Source organism: Anomaloglossus baeobatrachus, chromosome 6, assembly GCF_048569485.1.
Source record: "Anomaloglossus baeobatrachus isolate aAnoBae1 chromosome 6, aAnoBae1.hap1, whole genome shotgun sequence".
Lineage (NCBI taxonomy): Eukaryota > Metazoa > Chordata > Amphibia > Anura > Aromobatidae > Anomaloglossus > Anomaloglossus baeobatrachus.
In genome coordinates, this window is record NC_134358.1 from 48451283 (window position 1) to 48466128 (window position 14846).

General features: G+C 47.6%; 1 protein-coding gene across 1 annotated transcript in view; it reads left to right on the forward strand.

Annotated features, from left to right (window-relative positions):
* Window positions 1-796: 796 nt before the first annotated feature.
* The window catches only part of SNTB1 (syntrophin beta 1), a 230715-nt gene continuing 216665 nt past the window's right edge, over window positions 797-14846 (forward strand). Inside the window, exon 1 of the mRNA XM_075352904.1 lies at window positions 797-1517. Coding sequence (XP_075209019.1) covers window positions 1013-1517 — 505 coding nt within the window. The 5' untranslated portion in view covers window positions 797-1012. The remainder of the gene's footprint in view (window positions 1518-14846) is intronic.

Genomic DNA, 14846 nt, shown 5'->3' on the forward strand with positions numbered 1-14846 from the left:
TCCGCCGCTATGGTAAACAACGGAATCCGTTTAGCGGATTCCGTTGTGTCCCATAGACTTGCATTAGTGGCGGATTGCGACTGATGACCCTGCGTTGCGTCCGCTGCGTCACTGTCCGTCGTTTTTTGACTGACCGCCGGGCGGGGAGCATTGCAGAATGTAACGTTTTTCGGGCCGTCGAAAACAACGCACCGCGCAGGAATCCGTCGCCATCCGCCACACTTGCAATGTATGTCTATGGTGCTGGATTCTTACGACGGAATCCAGCGCTGGATTCTGCCATGCTCTACTGAGCATGCCCAGCATGCTTGGCACGCCCACTAGGCTGTCCCAAACACAAACAAATCATGACTGATCCGTCAAAAAACTGACGCACAGCGGATGTAACGGACGCAACTGATCAGTTTTTTCACAGGAATCCTGTGAAAAACACATCAGTTGCATCAGTTGACATCTAAAAAACAACTGATCCGTTGCTGACGGACCTGACGGATTGAAAACAACGGAAGTGTGAACTTAGCCTTATATGAGTGTTAATACCTAATATAATAGAGCAGTTTCACTACTGGTGAAGGAAAGGATTGTTGCATGAAGTTCTGTGTGTAATCTCCATGGATACATTATAGAAACAAAAGTAAATATATATATATTAAAAAAAAGTTTGCAATTAGTTTTGCAGCGATTTGCACGGTTGCAGTGCTCTGAGTGTCCACCAGGTGGCGCTGCCGGCCGCTTGCGTTATTTGGTACATTGTGGCAGTAGCAGGACGCGTCCCCCATTAACCCCGCGCTGCCCGGGCTGGCCACCCTGCTCTCTGGGTGATGCTCCCACCTTCCTGCCCATGCCCCCGGCAGATGATTGTGGGCACTGCTTTGTTTGCTCTTCTCGGGTTTCCCGGCTCATGCTCCACCCCGCTGGGGATCAGGACACAGAAAGCCATTAGTTGGCACTAAAACTATTTCCCAGTGTGTGAACTCGGAGTAAAGTCCTGGCGGTGCACAATGCGCCCAGCATGGCTGTAGCGGCACAGGCTGCGGGCTCCGGGGGGCACAGGAGCGGGGGGCTGGAGGTGCTGGTCCGGGAGCACTGGCACAAAGTTGGGGTGAACTTATGTGAGGACTCCCTGGTGCTCAGCACTGAGGACATCAGCTCCAATGGCATCACCAATGGCTCCTACAGGAGTCCCCAAGACCAGGACCCTGGCAGCCCCAAGGGGGTGAGGACTGCGCTCACAGAACTGCCGGAGCAAGTGCCAGAGGCCATCGCCAACAAGAAGAGGGCAGTGAAGGTGGTGAAGCAGGAGCTGGGGGGGCTGGGCATCAGCATCAAGGGGGGCAAGGAGAACAAGATGCCAATCCTTATCAGCAAGATCTTCAAGGGGCTGGCGGCGGACCTGACTCAGTGCCTGTATGTAGGAGATGCCATCCTGTCTGTCAATGGGGTGGACCTGAGGGATGCCACTCATGATGAGGCTGTGCAGGCTCTGAAGAAGGCTGGCAGGGAGGTGATCCTGGAGGGTAAGTGCTGGGCATGGGCTCTGACAGGTGCTGAGGGCTCTGGAGGAGGCAGGAAGACAGCAGACCTACACTCAAAGATGTTCTGCAGCAGCTTTGGCTTCAGAGCACTGACCCTTACTAGTATCATTAATGTTTAGATATTCACTATTATAGGCTGTAGGCCTGCTTTATTAGAACTGTCACTTTTGTATTCAAAGATGTTCTGCAGCAGCTTTGGCTTCAGAGCACTGATCCTTACTAGTATATTCACTATTGCAGGCTGTAAACCTACTTTATTAGAACTGTCACTTTTGCACTCAAAGATGTTCTGCAGCAGCTTTGGCTTCAAAGCACTGATCCTTACTAGTATCATTAATGTATAGACATTCACTATTACAGGCTGTAGACCTGCTTTATTAGAACTGTCACTTTTGTATTCAAAGATGTTCTGCAGCAGCTTTGGCTTCAGAGCACTGATCCTTACTAGTATATTCATTATTACAGGCTGTAGACTTGTTTTATTAGAACTGTCACTTCCGCACTCAAAGATGTTCTGCAGCAGCTTTGGCTTCAGAGCACTGATCCTTACTAGTATATTCATTATTACAGGCTGTAGACTTGTTTTATTAGAACTGTCACTTCCGCACTCAAAGATGTTCTGCAGCAGCTTTGGCTTCAGAGCACTGATCCTTTTACTAGTATCATTAATGTATAGATATTAACTATTACTGGCTGCAAACCTGCCTCATTACAAGTGTCACTTTTGTATTCAAAGATGTTCTGCAGCAGCATTGGCTTCAGAGCACTGATCCTTACTAGTATCATTAATGTATAGATCTATTCACTATTACGGGCTGTAGACTTGTTTTATTAGAACTGTCACTTTTGTATTCAAAGATGTTCTGCAGCAGCTTTGGCTTCAGAGCACTGATCCTTTTACTAGTATCATTAATGTATCAATGTTCACTATTAGAGGCTGCAAGCCTGCTTCATTACAACTATCACTTTTGCACTCAAAGATGTTCTGCAGCAGCTTTAACTTCACAGAACTGATCATTTTACTAGTATATAAGTGTGACTAGGTCATGTATAGGTGTACACTATTACAGGCTGTAGACCTGCTTAGTTAGAATTATCAGTTCTGCACCTAAGATGTTCTGCAGCAGCTTTAGCTTTACATAACTGATCCTTTATTTATATATATATATATATATATATATATAGATATAGATATAGATAGATATAGATATATAACTAGGTTATGTATGTATAAACATTCACTTTTACAGGTTGTAGACCTGCTTAATTAGAACTATTTTGCAGTTAAGATGTTTTGCAGCAGCTTTAGGTTCAGAGCACTGACCCATTTACTAGTGTCATTAATGTATAGACATTCACTATTACAGGCTGTAAACCTACTTTATTAGAACAATCACTTTTGCACTCAAAGATGTTCTGCAGCAGCTTTAACTTCACAGAACTGATCATTTTACTAGTATATGTGTGGCTAGGTCATGTATGTATATACACCATTACAGGTAGTAGACCTGCGTAGTTAGAAGTATCAGTTCTGCACCTACGATGTTCTGCAGCAGCTTTAGCTTCACATAACTGATCCTTTTTTTATATATATACATACATATATATATATATATATATATATATATATACACATACACACTATAGATATATATATATATATGTAACTAGGTTATGTATAAATATTCACTTTTGCAGGTTGTAGATCTGCTTAATTAAAACTATTTTGCACTTAAGATGTTCTTCAGCAGCTTTAGCTTCAGAGCACTGACCCATTTACTAGTACAGTATCAGTAATGTATAGATATTCACTTTCACAGGCTATAGAGCTGATTACTTAGAATTGTCACTTTTGCACTCAAAGATGTTCTGCAGTAGCTTAAGCTTCACAGACCTGATCCTTTTGAGATATATATATAATATACACTAGGTTATGTATGTATAGATATTCTCTTTTACAGGTTGTAGATCTGCTTAATTAGAACTATTTTGCACTTAAGATGTTCTGCAGCAGCTTTGGCTTCAGAGTGCTGATCTTTGCACTAGTATATGTGTAACTTGGTCATTAAAGTATAGATACTTACTTTAAAACCTGCTTACTTTGAACTGTTACTTCCGCACTCAAAGAGGTTCTGCAGCAGCTAACTTCACAGCACTGATCCTTTTACTATTATAAATGTAAGTAGGTCATGTATGTACAGATATTCACTTGTACAGGCTGTAGACCTGCATACTTAATACTGTCCGTTTTTCTCCCAAAGATGTTCTGCAGCAGCTTTGCCACCAGAGTACTGATACTTTATTAGTATACGAGTAACTAATATGTGCAAAGTTATTATACTATTACTGACTTAATTGGAACTGTGAGCTCTACATTTAAAGATGTTCTGCAGCAGCTGCTTTGCAGGAATGACAGCTTATACTGACCAGTACTGGTGCGTGTACTTGCTGAGTTTCCGCCATTACAGGCTGCACATATAGATTACTGTAACCATACTGGAAGATAATTGACACTTCACTATTCCATTTAAAGATGTTCTGCAGCAGCTGCTGATGCCTACAATGTTTTTAGATTACTACCTTTACCAGATTATTACTTCTTTCGCCGTCTGTTACTTGTATATCACTACTTGCAGTCTACAGGTATTGCTGAACTATAACAGCTGATCGTGCAATACCGAAAGATGTTCAGCAGCAGCTGCGGCACAGCACGTTCTGCCAGCTATTTGTTGCTCTGATATCACTTAGTGGTGTATGTAACTTTAACAATAGGCAATAATGCATTTTGAGTGAAACATTGGTAAACGGTAAGCTTCGCAGGAATCACTGTCTTTGCTGTTAAAGATGTTCTTCAGCAGCTGCTACTTTGTGTAGAGTCAGGAGTGTGCAGATATTATGTCACTACAAGGTCTCTTCTTTTTTTAAATCCGCCATATGGTTCCATAGATATGGTCCTTTTTATTTGGTGCTTTTATAGTCTTTACTAAGAGGGCGGTGCTCAAAAGGTAATAATACAGATAAACCCAGAGACCCGCCCCCGAGGATCCTGTGAGCACCGCCCATTTGACCATTAACATTAGCACTTAATAAAAAGGCCCATATCTCTTGAACCGTATGGCGGATTTACAATAAAACACCACAACTGATTTTTTTAGGAGAACAGAGGGAATAAAATAAAAGCAAAATAAGTGTCAAGGTCCTACGAGCCCCGGAAAAGCAGACGCCGTAGCTAGAACTGCGCCGACACCGGAGGTGAGTAACGATGGTTATGAGTTTACATGGGGGAACTAAGGTTGTTTGATGAGGGCAGGTCCAAGGAGTGGACAACCCCTTTAAGAAGTTCAACAGAGGTAGTGGCCTATTGTGGGTTGCCAGTGTTTGGAGCAATACAATTATTACAATGCACCCTTAAAACAAATGATTCACCACTGAGTAGGGGCGAACATATCAGCTTCCCAGGGGCCCAAGAGGTTGGGGGGCCACATTCATCTCTACAACAGGTGGAATTGTGCATTATGAGGAGCTATGGGACTGGGCAAGTAATACCCCCCCCCCCCCCCCCGAGGGTCCTCATATAACAAATAATGCCCCTTTACTGCCCTCATTATAAAGTATTAATGGCCCCTAGTGCCCCTTCAAAAAGAAATGATGCCCCCTGTACCTACACAGTAATGATGGCCCCTGTGCCTACACAGTAATGATGCCTTCTGTGCCTACACAGTAATGATGCCTCCTGTGCCTATACAGTAATGATGCCCCCTGTACCTACACAGTAATGATGCCCCCTGTGCCTACACAGTAATGATGCCCCCTGTGCCTACACAGTAATGATGGCCCCAGTGCCTACACAGTAATGATGCCTTCTGTGCCTACACAGTAATGATGGCCCCAGTGCCTACACAGTAATGATGCCCCCTGTGCCTACACAGTAATGATGCCCCCTGTGCCTACACAGTAATGATGCCTTCTGTGCCTACACAGTAATGATGCCTTCTGTGCCTATACAGTAATGATGGCCCCAGTGCCTACACAGTAATGATGGCCCCAGTGCCTACACAGTAATGATGCCTCCTGTGCCTACACAGTAATGATGGCCCCAGTGCCTACACAGTAATGATGCCCCCTGTGCCTACACAGTAATGATGCCTTCTGTGCCTACACAGTAATGATGCCTTCTGTGCCTACACAGTAATGATGGCCCCAGTGCCTACACAGTAATGATGCCTTCTGTGCCTACACAGTAATGATGGCCCCAGTGCCTACACAGTAATGATGCCCCCTGTGCCTACACAGTAATGATGGCCCCAGTGCCTACACAGTAATGATGGCCCCAGTGCCTACACAGTAATGATGGCCCCAGTGCCTACACAGTAATGATGGCCCCAGTGCCTACATAGTAATGATGGCCCCAGTGCCTACACAGTAATGATGCCCCCTGTGCCTACACAGTAATGATGGCCCCTGTACCTACACAGTAATGATGGCCCCTGTACCTACACAGTAATGATGCCTTCTGTGCCTACACAGTAATGATGCCTCCTGTGCCTACACAGTAATGATGGCCCCTGTGCCTATAGAGTAATGATGACCCCAGTGTCTATAGATTAATGATGCCCCTGTACCTACACAGTAATGATGCCCCTGTGCCTACACAGTAATGATGCCCCTGTGCCTACACAGTAATGATGCCCCCTGTGCCTACACAGTAATGATGCCCCCTGTGCCTACACAGTAATGATGCCTCCTGTGCCTACACAGTAATGATGCCTCCTGTGCCTACACAGTAATGATGCCCCCTGTGCCTACACAGTAATGATGGCCCCAGTGGCTACACAGTAATGATGCCCCCTGTGCCTACACAGTAATGATGCCTCCTGTGCCTACACAGTAATGATGCCCCCTGTGCCTACACAGTAATGATGCCCCCTGTGCCTACACAGTAATGATGGCCCCAGTGGCTACACAGTAATGATGCCCCCTGTGCCTACACAGTAATGATGCCCCCTGTGCCTACACAGTAATGATGCCCCCTGTGCCTACACAGTAATGATGCCTCCTGTGCCTACACAGTAATGATGCCCCCTGTACCTACACAGTAATGATGGCCCCAGTGCCTACACAGTAATGATGGCCCCAGTGCCTACACAGTAATGATGCCTCCTGTGCCTACACAGTAATGATGCCTCCTGTGCCTACACAGTAATGATGGCCCCAGTGCCTACACAGTAATGATGGCCCCAGTGCCTACACAGTAATGATGCCCCTGTACCTACACAGTAATGATGCCCCAGTGCCTACACAGTAATGATGCCCCCTGTACCTACACAGTAATGATGCCCCCTGTACCTACACAGTAATGATGCCCCTGTGGCTACACAGTAATGATGGCCCCTGTGCCTACACAGTAATGATGCCTCCTGTACCTACACAGTAATGATGGCCCCAGTGCCTACACAGTAATGATGCCCCCTGTGCCTACACAGTAATGATGCCCCAGTGCCTACACAGTAATGATGCCCCCTGTACCTACACAGTAATGATGCCCCTGTGCCTACACAGTAATGATGCCCCTGTGGCTACACAGTAATGATGCCCCCTGTGCCTACACAGTAATGATGCCCCCTGTACCTACACAGTAATGATGCCTCCTGTGCCTACACAGTAATGATGCCCCCTGTGCCTACACAGTAATGATGCCCCCTGTACCTACACAGTAATGATGCCTCCTGTACCTACACAGTAATGATGCCCCCTGTACCTACACAGTAATGATGGCCCCTGTACCTACACAGTAATGATGCCCCCTGTACCTACACAGTAATGATGGCCCCTGTACCTACACAGTAATGATGGCCCCTGTACCTACACAGTAATGATGGCCCCAGTGCCTATAGAGTAATGATGGCCCCAGTGCCTACACAGTAATGATGCCCCCTGTACCTACACAGTAATGATGCCCCTGTGCCTACACAGTAATGATGCCCCCTGTGCCTACACAGTAATGATGGCCCCTGTACCTACACAGTAATGATGGCCCCAGTGCCTACACAGTAATGATGCCCCCTGTACCTACACAGTAATGATGCCTTCTGTGCCTACACAGTAATGATGCCCCCTGTGCCTACACAGTAATGATGGCCCCAGTGCCTACACAGTAATGATGCCCCCTGTACCTACACAGTAATGATGCCCCTGTGCCTACACAGTAATGATGCCCCCTGTGCCTACACAGTAATGATGGCCCCTGTGCCTACACAGTAATGATGCCCCATGTGCCTACACAGTAATGATGCCCCCTGTACCTACACAGTAATGATGCCCCTGTGCCTACACAGTAATGATGCCCCCTGTGCCTACACAGTAATGATGCCCCCTGTGCCTACACAGTAATGATGCCCCTGTACCTACACAGTAATCATGCCTTCTGTGCCTACACAGTAATGATGCCCCCTGTACCTACACTGTAATGATGCCCCCTGTGCCTACACAGTAATGATGCCCCCTGTACCTACACTGTAATGATGCCCCCTGTGCCTACACAGTAATGATGCCTTCTGTGCCTACACAGTAATGATGCCCCTGTACCTACACAGTAATGATGCCCCCTGTGCCTACACAGTAATGATGGCCCCTGTGCCTACACAGTAATGATGCCCCCTGTGCCTACACAGTAATGATGCCCCCTGTACCTACACAGTAATGATGCCCCTGTGCCTACACAGTAATGATGCCCCCTGTACCTACACAGTAATGATGCCCCCTGTGCCTACACAGTAATGATGCCCCCTGTGCCTACACAGTAATGATGGCCCCAGTGCCTATAGAGTAATGGTGCCCCCTGTACCTACACAGTAATGATGCCCCCTGTACCTACACAGTAATGATGGCCCCAGTGCCTACACAGTAATGATGGCCCCTGTGCCTACACAGTAATGATGCTCCCAGTGCCTACACAGTAATGATGCCCCCTGTGCCTACACAGTAATGATGGCCCCTGTACCTACACAGTAATGATGGCCCCTGTACCTACACAGTAATGATGGCCCCTGTACCTACACAGTAATGATGGCCCCTGTGCCTACACAGTAATGATGGCCCCTGTACCTACACAGTAATGATGGCCCCTGTACCTACACAGTAATGATGCCCCCTGTACCTACACAGTAATGATGCCCCCTGTGCCTACACAGTAATGATGCCCCCTGTGCCTACACAGTAATGATGCCCCTGTGCCTACACAGTAATGATGCCCCCTGTGCCTACACAGTAATGATGGCCCCAGTGCCTACACAGTAATGATGCCCCCTGTGCCTACACAGTAATGATGCCCCCTGTACCTACACAGTAATGATGCCTCCTGTGCCTACACAGTAATGATGCCCCCTGTGCCTACACAGTAATGATGCCCCCTGTACCTACACAGTAATGATGCCCCCTGTGCCTACACAGTAATGATGGCCCCAGTGCCTACACAGTAATGATGGCCCCAGTGCCTACACAGTAATGATGCCCCCTGTGCCTACACAGTAATGATGGCCCCAGTGCCTACACAGTAATGATGCCCCCTGTGCCTACACAGTAATGATGCCCCCTGTACCTACACAGTAATGATGGCCCTAGTGCCTACACAGTAATGATGCCCCCTGTGCCTACACAGTAATGATGCCTCCTGTACCTACACAGTAATGATGCCCCCTGTGCCTACACAGTAATGATGCCCCCTGTACCTACACAGTAATGATGGCCCCAGTGCCTACACAGTAATGATGCCCCCTGTACCTACACAGTAATTATGCCCCCTGTGCCTAAACAGTAATGATGCCCCCTGTACCTACACAGTAATGATGCCCCCTGTGCCTACACAGTAATGATGCCCCCTGTGCCTACACAGTAATGATGCCCCCTGTGCCTAAACAGTAATGATGCCCCCTGTGCCTACACAGTAATGATGCCCCCTGTGCCTACACAGTAATGATGGCCCCAGTGCCTACACAGTAATGATGGCCCCAGTGCCTACACAGTAATGATGCCCCTGTGGCTACACAGTAATGATGGCCCCAGTGCCTACACAGTAATGATGCCCCCTGTACCTACACAGTAATGATGCCCCTGTGGCTACACAGTAATGATGCCCCCTGTACCTACACAGTAATGATGGCCCCAGTGCCTACACAGTAATGATGCCCCCTGTGCCTACACAGTAATGATGCCCCCTGTACCTACACAGTAATGATGCCTTCTGTGCCTACACAGTAATGATGCCCCCTGTGCCTACACAGTAATGATGGCCCCTGTGCCTACACAGTAATGATGCCCCCTGTGCCTACACAGTAATGATGGCCCCAGTGCCTACACAGTAATGATGCCCCCTGTACCTACACAGTAATGATGCCCCTGTGGCTACACAGTAATGATGCCCCCTGTACCTACACAGTAATGATGGCCCCTGTACCTACACAGTAATGATGCCCCCTGTACCTACACAGTAATGATGGCCCCAGTGCCTACACAGTAATGATGCCCCCTGTACCTACACAGTAATGATGGCCCCAGTGCCTACACAGTAATGATGGCCCCTGTGCCTACACAGTAATGATGCCCCTGTGCATACACAGTAATGATGGCCCCAATGCCTACACAGTAATGATGGCCCCAGTGCCTATAGAGTAATGATGCCCCCTGTAACTACACAGTAATGATGGCCCCAGTGCCTACACAGTAATGATGCCCCCTGTGCCTACACAGTAATGATGGCCCCAGTGCTTATGTAGCGCCCTGAAGCCATCAGGGAGCTATAAGGTACTGCATTCCCATCAGGATGCAGGGCCTACCCCCAGGGACCCAGAAGACCAGTGCCAGTAACAACAACACATTCCAGTTAATCCCTGTTTTTTTCCCTATTTCCCCAAAGACTGATGACAGGGTAGGGTTGGACCCAATGGATGGCCACCTAGAGGGTTGAGCCGATCCAGTCCACTAGACGACAACCAGGTGGGAGCGGCAGACAGTGAAGAGTCAGTCAGTTAGTCAGTGACAGCGAGAGAGTGTGGAGAGTCAGGAGTGAGGAGTGTAACGGTGACCTGAGGACCCAGGCGGTTAGTTGCCGGTGCAGTGCTCCCGGAACCATAGCACCAATGGGGTACAGAATCCTAGGTCAGGCAAACGCTCCAGGCAGACCTGATAAAATCTGCACAGTGAGGGGACCTTCCAGGACCTCACTGACCTTGAAGTTCGGGACTCAATAGCAATGGGAGAACTGGGGAACAGGACCAGAGACTCCGACCCCACAGGGTTCACGCTACCGTCATACAGACTAAAGTTGAGAGACTACCAGGAGGGGACCTCCAGACGCTCCAAGCCACGGGAACCCACCAACCAAAGACAGGTGCAGGGGAAAGAAGCCACCAGGTCACTAAACCAGCACTGGGACTAAGGGGACCAGCGGTGAGGACCAGCCGGCCTCGGGTGACCAGTTTCTATCTGACTGTGAGTAAAGGAACCACTTACACTGCAGCACCTTGTGTGGCCTACCTTCTTTTTGCGCCCATCAACATCATCTATCCTCTGGGACCTGGCCCTACTTGTGGAGGGCCCAACATTCAGGCTGCCACCAACACCGGCCCCAGTAGTGAGAACTGTGCAGCGGCGGCTCCATCTACTTAGCCGCAACCCGCAAGTGGCGTCACGTTCTAAACTTTTAATCTCCCCTGTAAATATACCCCTTTTAAAAAGTGACCTCCAGGGTCTCGGAACCGAGCAACGGCCACCAAGTGACATCTTCCCAGCAATACACCGCCGGGGTGTATAGCGGAATTATATGGGAATTGCCTGGCAGTATTATGTACATTTTTTTAACTTATGGGAATTACATGGCAGTATTACGGGAACTTTTTAATATATGGGATCTATATGGCGGTATTATGTCCATTTTTTTAACATATGGGAATTAAACGGCAGTATTAAGGGAACTATTTAATATATGGGATCTATATGGCGGTATTATGTCCATTTTTTACAGATGGAAATTAAATGGCAGTATTATGGGAACTTGATATATGGGATCTATATGGCGGTATTATATCTATTTTTTTAACATATGGGAATTAAACGGCAGTATTAAGGGAACCTTTTAATATATGGGATCTATATGGCGGTATTATATCTATTTTTTTAACATATGGGAATTAAATGGCGGTATTAAATGAACTTTTTTAACATATGGGAATTATTTGATGGTGTTATGTTCAGTATTATGTGAACTTTTTAACATAGTATGTGGATGCTGTTGGTGGCATGTAGGCTGTGAATGGCAGTATTATCTCTGTGCTCTATCGCGGTATTATGTGGGCTGAAATTACAAGAAATTTGTTTTAACATGTAAGAGGAGGGCCTTGTTTGCTTGTTGTTTAGCGTCCGTAAAAAATAGAATTTTAGGGGATTGCTATTCCGGATTGAGAAGAATTGGATCAGAGGCCATTTACTCTCAGAAAGTTTAACCCTGAGGTTCCCAGGAACTTGTTTTTTTACTGTTCCTATTTTAGCCTTGACAATGTGGTAGATGAATGTTTTCCCTGGATTGAGAGGGGTTGAGGCAGTGTGGGGCAGGCCGCAGCTTGTTGGTTCATAGCCAATGTGTAGCGTGTTCTGCCAGTCGGCTTTACTCCCATGTTGTAGGACGCCTGCAGAACGTTCAGCGTCTACGGATCTCAGCCATTCTCTGAACTTCTGAGCTTACCTTTGAAGTTGCTTCATCTCCCACTGACATATTTTAACTTTTGGAGAATAATCTGGGGATATTCTTTAAATTCGGCTTTGGTCCACTAAGCCTCATTATACAGCGGAGATTTCGCATTCCAAACATGCCCATGTCAAACCCACCATTGTCATTAAATTGGTCAATATACTGTACTTTCACATCCCAAAATCAGTTCAAAAGTGACTGTACCTAAAACCATACTCTTGAAGGGAAACGTCATCTAAATTCTTATTTTAACTGATTTGACCTCTTTCAATTGCTGCTGCTCATTTAATTCTGGAACAGTTTTTCTTTTTCGTCTGCGACCCTCCGATACAAAGTTATGCCCCCTCATGTTAAAGATGCAAATTTTCCCCTCCACTAACTGGGCGGGTACTATAGAACTTATCTGAGGCCATTGCTGCGTTCTGATTGGTCAGCTTCAGTGGAGAAAAAGTAAACGCCCACAAAAAAGTATTGTGGTATATGCCCCGGTGGCTGAATGGAATTTTTACACCATTATTATCGGGGCATTACTTGGGAACGGAGGGGCATAGAAGAAAAAGAAAAACGGTTCCAGAATCAGTGAAACAGCAGCAATTGCAGTAGGTACTTGGATTACATTTTAAAAAATACCCTTTAAGGAAGCATTACAATTAAATTACCTTTGCTCTTTTTGGGGTGTGATTGGAGGGTGGTACCAAGAGCATAAGTATGAAGGGTCGAAGACCAATTGTCACAATTCCTCTGTGCAGAGCATTTTGCGCTTTCCTGCGTTACTGAGTTAGCAACTTGATTGACAGCGCAGAATTCCATGTTGGTGCTGATTTCTCAGGTGTTCCACCTTCCTGGTAATTGCTCAGGCTTATTTACTGAGCATGCTTGCACAGAACCTTGCCAGTTGTACTCTCTGGTTCTGCAGTTGTGCTGTTGGCTTGTGCCTCTGCTATTTATTTTCTGACCCCGGATTCCTCTCTGCCCTCTTCCTGTTCCTGTCGTGATCTCCTGCCTTCTGACCATTACCTGACCACGTCTCTATTTTCTCCATGAACCTACTACGTGCTCTTCTGGATTTCTGACCCTCTGACTAGCATCACACCAATGCTCTTTTTGTGTGTGATTGGAAGATGGTACCAAGAGCATAAGTAAGGAGGGTCGAAGCCCAATGCTCTTTTTGGGTGTGATTGTCTGCCGCCCCGGTGACGGCCAGGGTGCTCGTATCCGGGATGGTCATGGCTTGAGGTGTCCAGAACCGGGGTCAGCGGACACACAAAACTGGAGAAGGGGTTATTTACAGGGGAAATGTCCATGACGCCATCTGCAGGGTGTGGTAATGGGAGTACCGCCGCTGCTGCAATGAGGACCAGGGCAGATGGTGGGGATCAGCAAGGTGACAGTCCCACCGCAGGTAGGGAAGCCCCCGGAGCTCGGGTGATGAGGAAATGTAAAAGGCAGGGTGCAGGGGCAGGCATACTCACTGCGGTGGTTGAAGCACTGTACGGCGGAGATAAACTGAGGCACACACTGTTCTTAGCCAAGTCTCTGTGTACAGCTGCCGCTGCCTGGAGCACGCCCAGGTCCCCGGTACCACCGGTGTCACTAGTAGTCCAGAACCTGCCTCCGTGCGCTGTTTGTTTTCTGTGTGGCTCCCTATAGCTTGAGGCTGTAAGGGCCAGTTCTTCAGTTTTAAGTGAAGTCTTGCTCCTAAAGGCTGGCACTTGAGACCTCAGTTGGTTGCTTTGTCTGGAAAACCCTGTCCCCCGCGGTGTGCTGATGCCCTCACTCTCTGAGCTCTAGGAAGGCCCCCTTCCTCTGCAGGTTAATTGCCAGGACGTTGAATCGGCTCCTGACCTAGGGTCCTGTACCCTGTCCTGCTCGGTACCGGTCAGTTCTGTCAGTCCCTGAAACCGGTCACCGACTCCTCTGGTCCCAGACCACTGTCTGCGACCCAATTTCTGTCTGTCTAGCTCCCCGGGCGCTAACACTCCAGCTCCTCTTACTTTAAGAGCTCTCAGTACTTCTCACTTGGTCCCTCCCACCAGTCTGCCTGACCCCTAGGTGGGTGGCCCTGTTCCAGCTAGACCAACCCACTAGTGTGTCTGACAGGTCATCGTGTGAGGTGTGGGGTGGGATTTGGAGTGCTGATGGAGGTGACACCGGTTCTGGGAACCTGAAACCATGGGGGGGGTAGGTCCTGCACCCTGGGGAAAAAAAAAGGATGCAGTTCCCTGTAGCACCCTGATGTACTCAGGGGCGCCTCAATTGGAGGGTGGTACCAAGGGCATAAGTATAGAGGGTCCAAGCCCAATGGTCTGGGGAGGTCCATAGAGTGCAATATAAAGGGACTAGGGCACAGTGACAAATTTTACAATGGCACCCAGGGGTATCTAAAAGGGTTTGTAAATGACTGGCAAAACATAGTGGCTTTCTTCCAGTGACACACAGCAGTGCTTGTGTCAATTCCATTGAGGTGAATGGGGCTCAGCTGCAATACCACTCCCAACCAGTAGACAAATGTAGCGCTGTTTATGGAACAAAGCAGCCATGTTTTCTTTTTTTAACCCCATACAACCCCT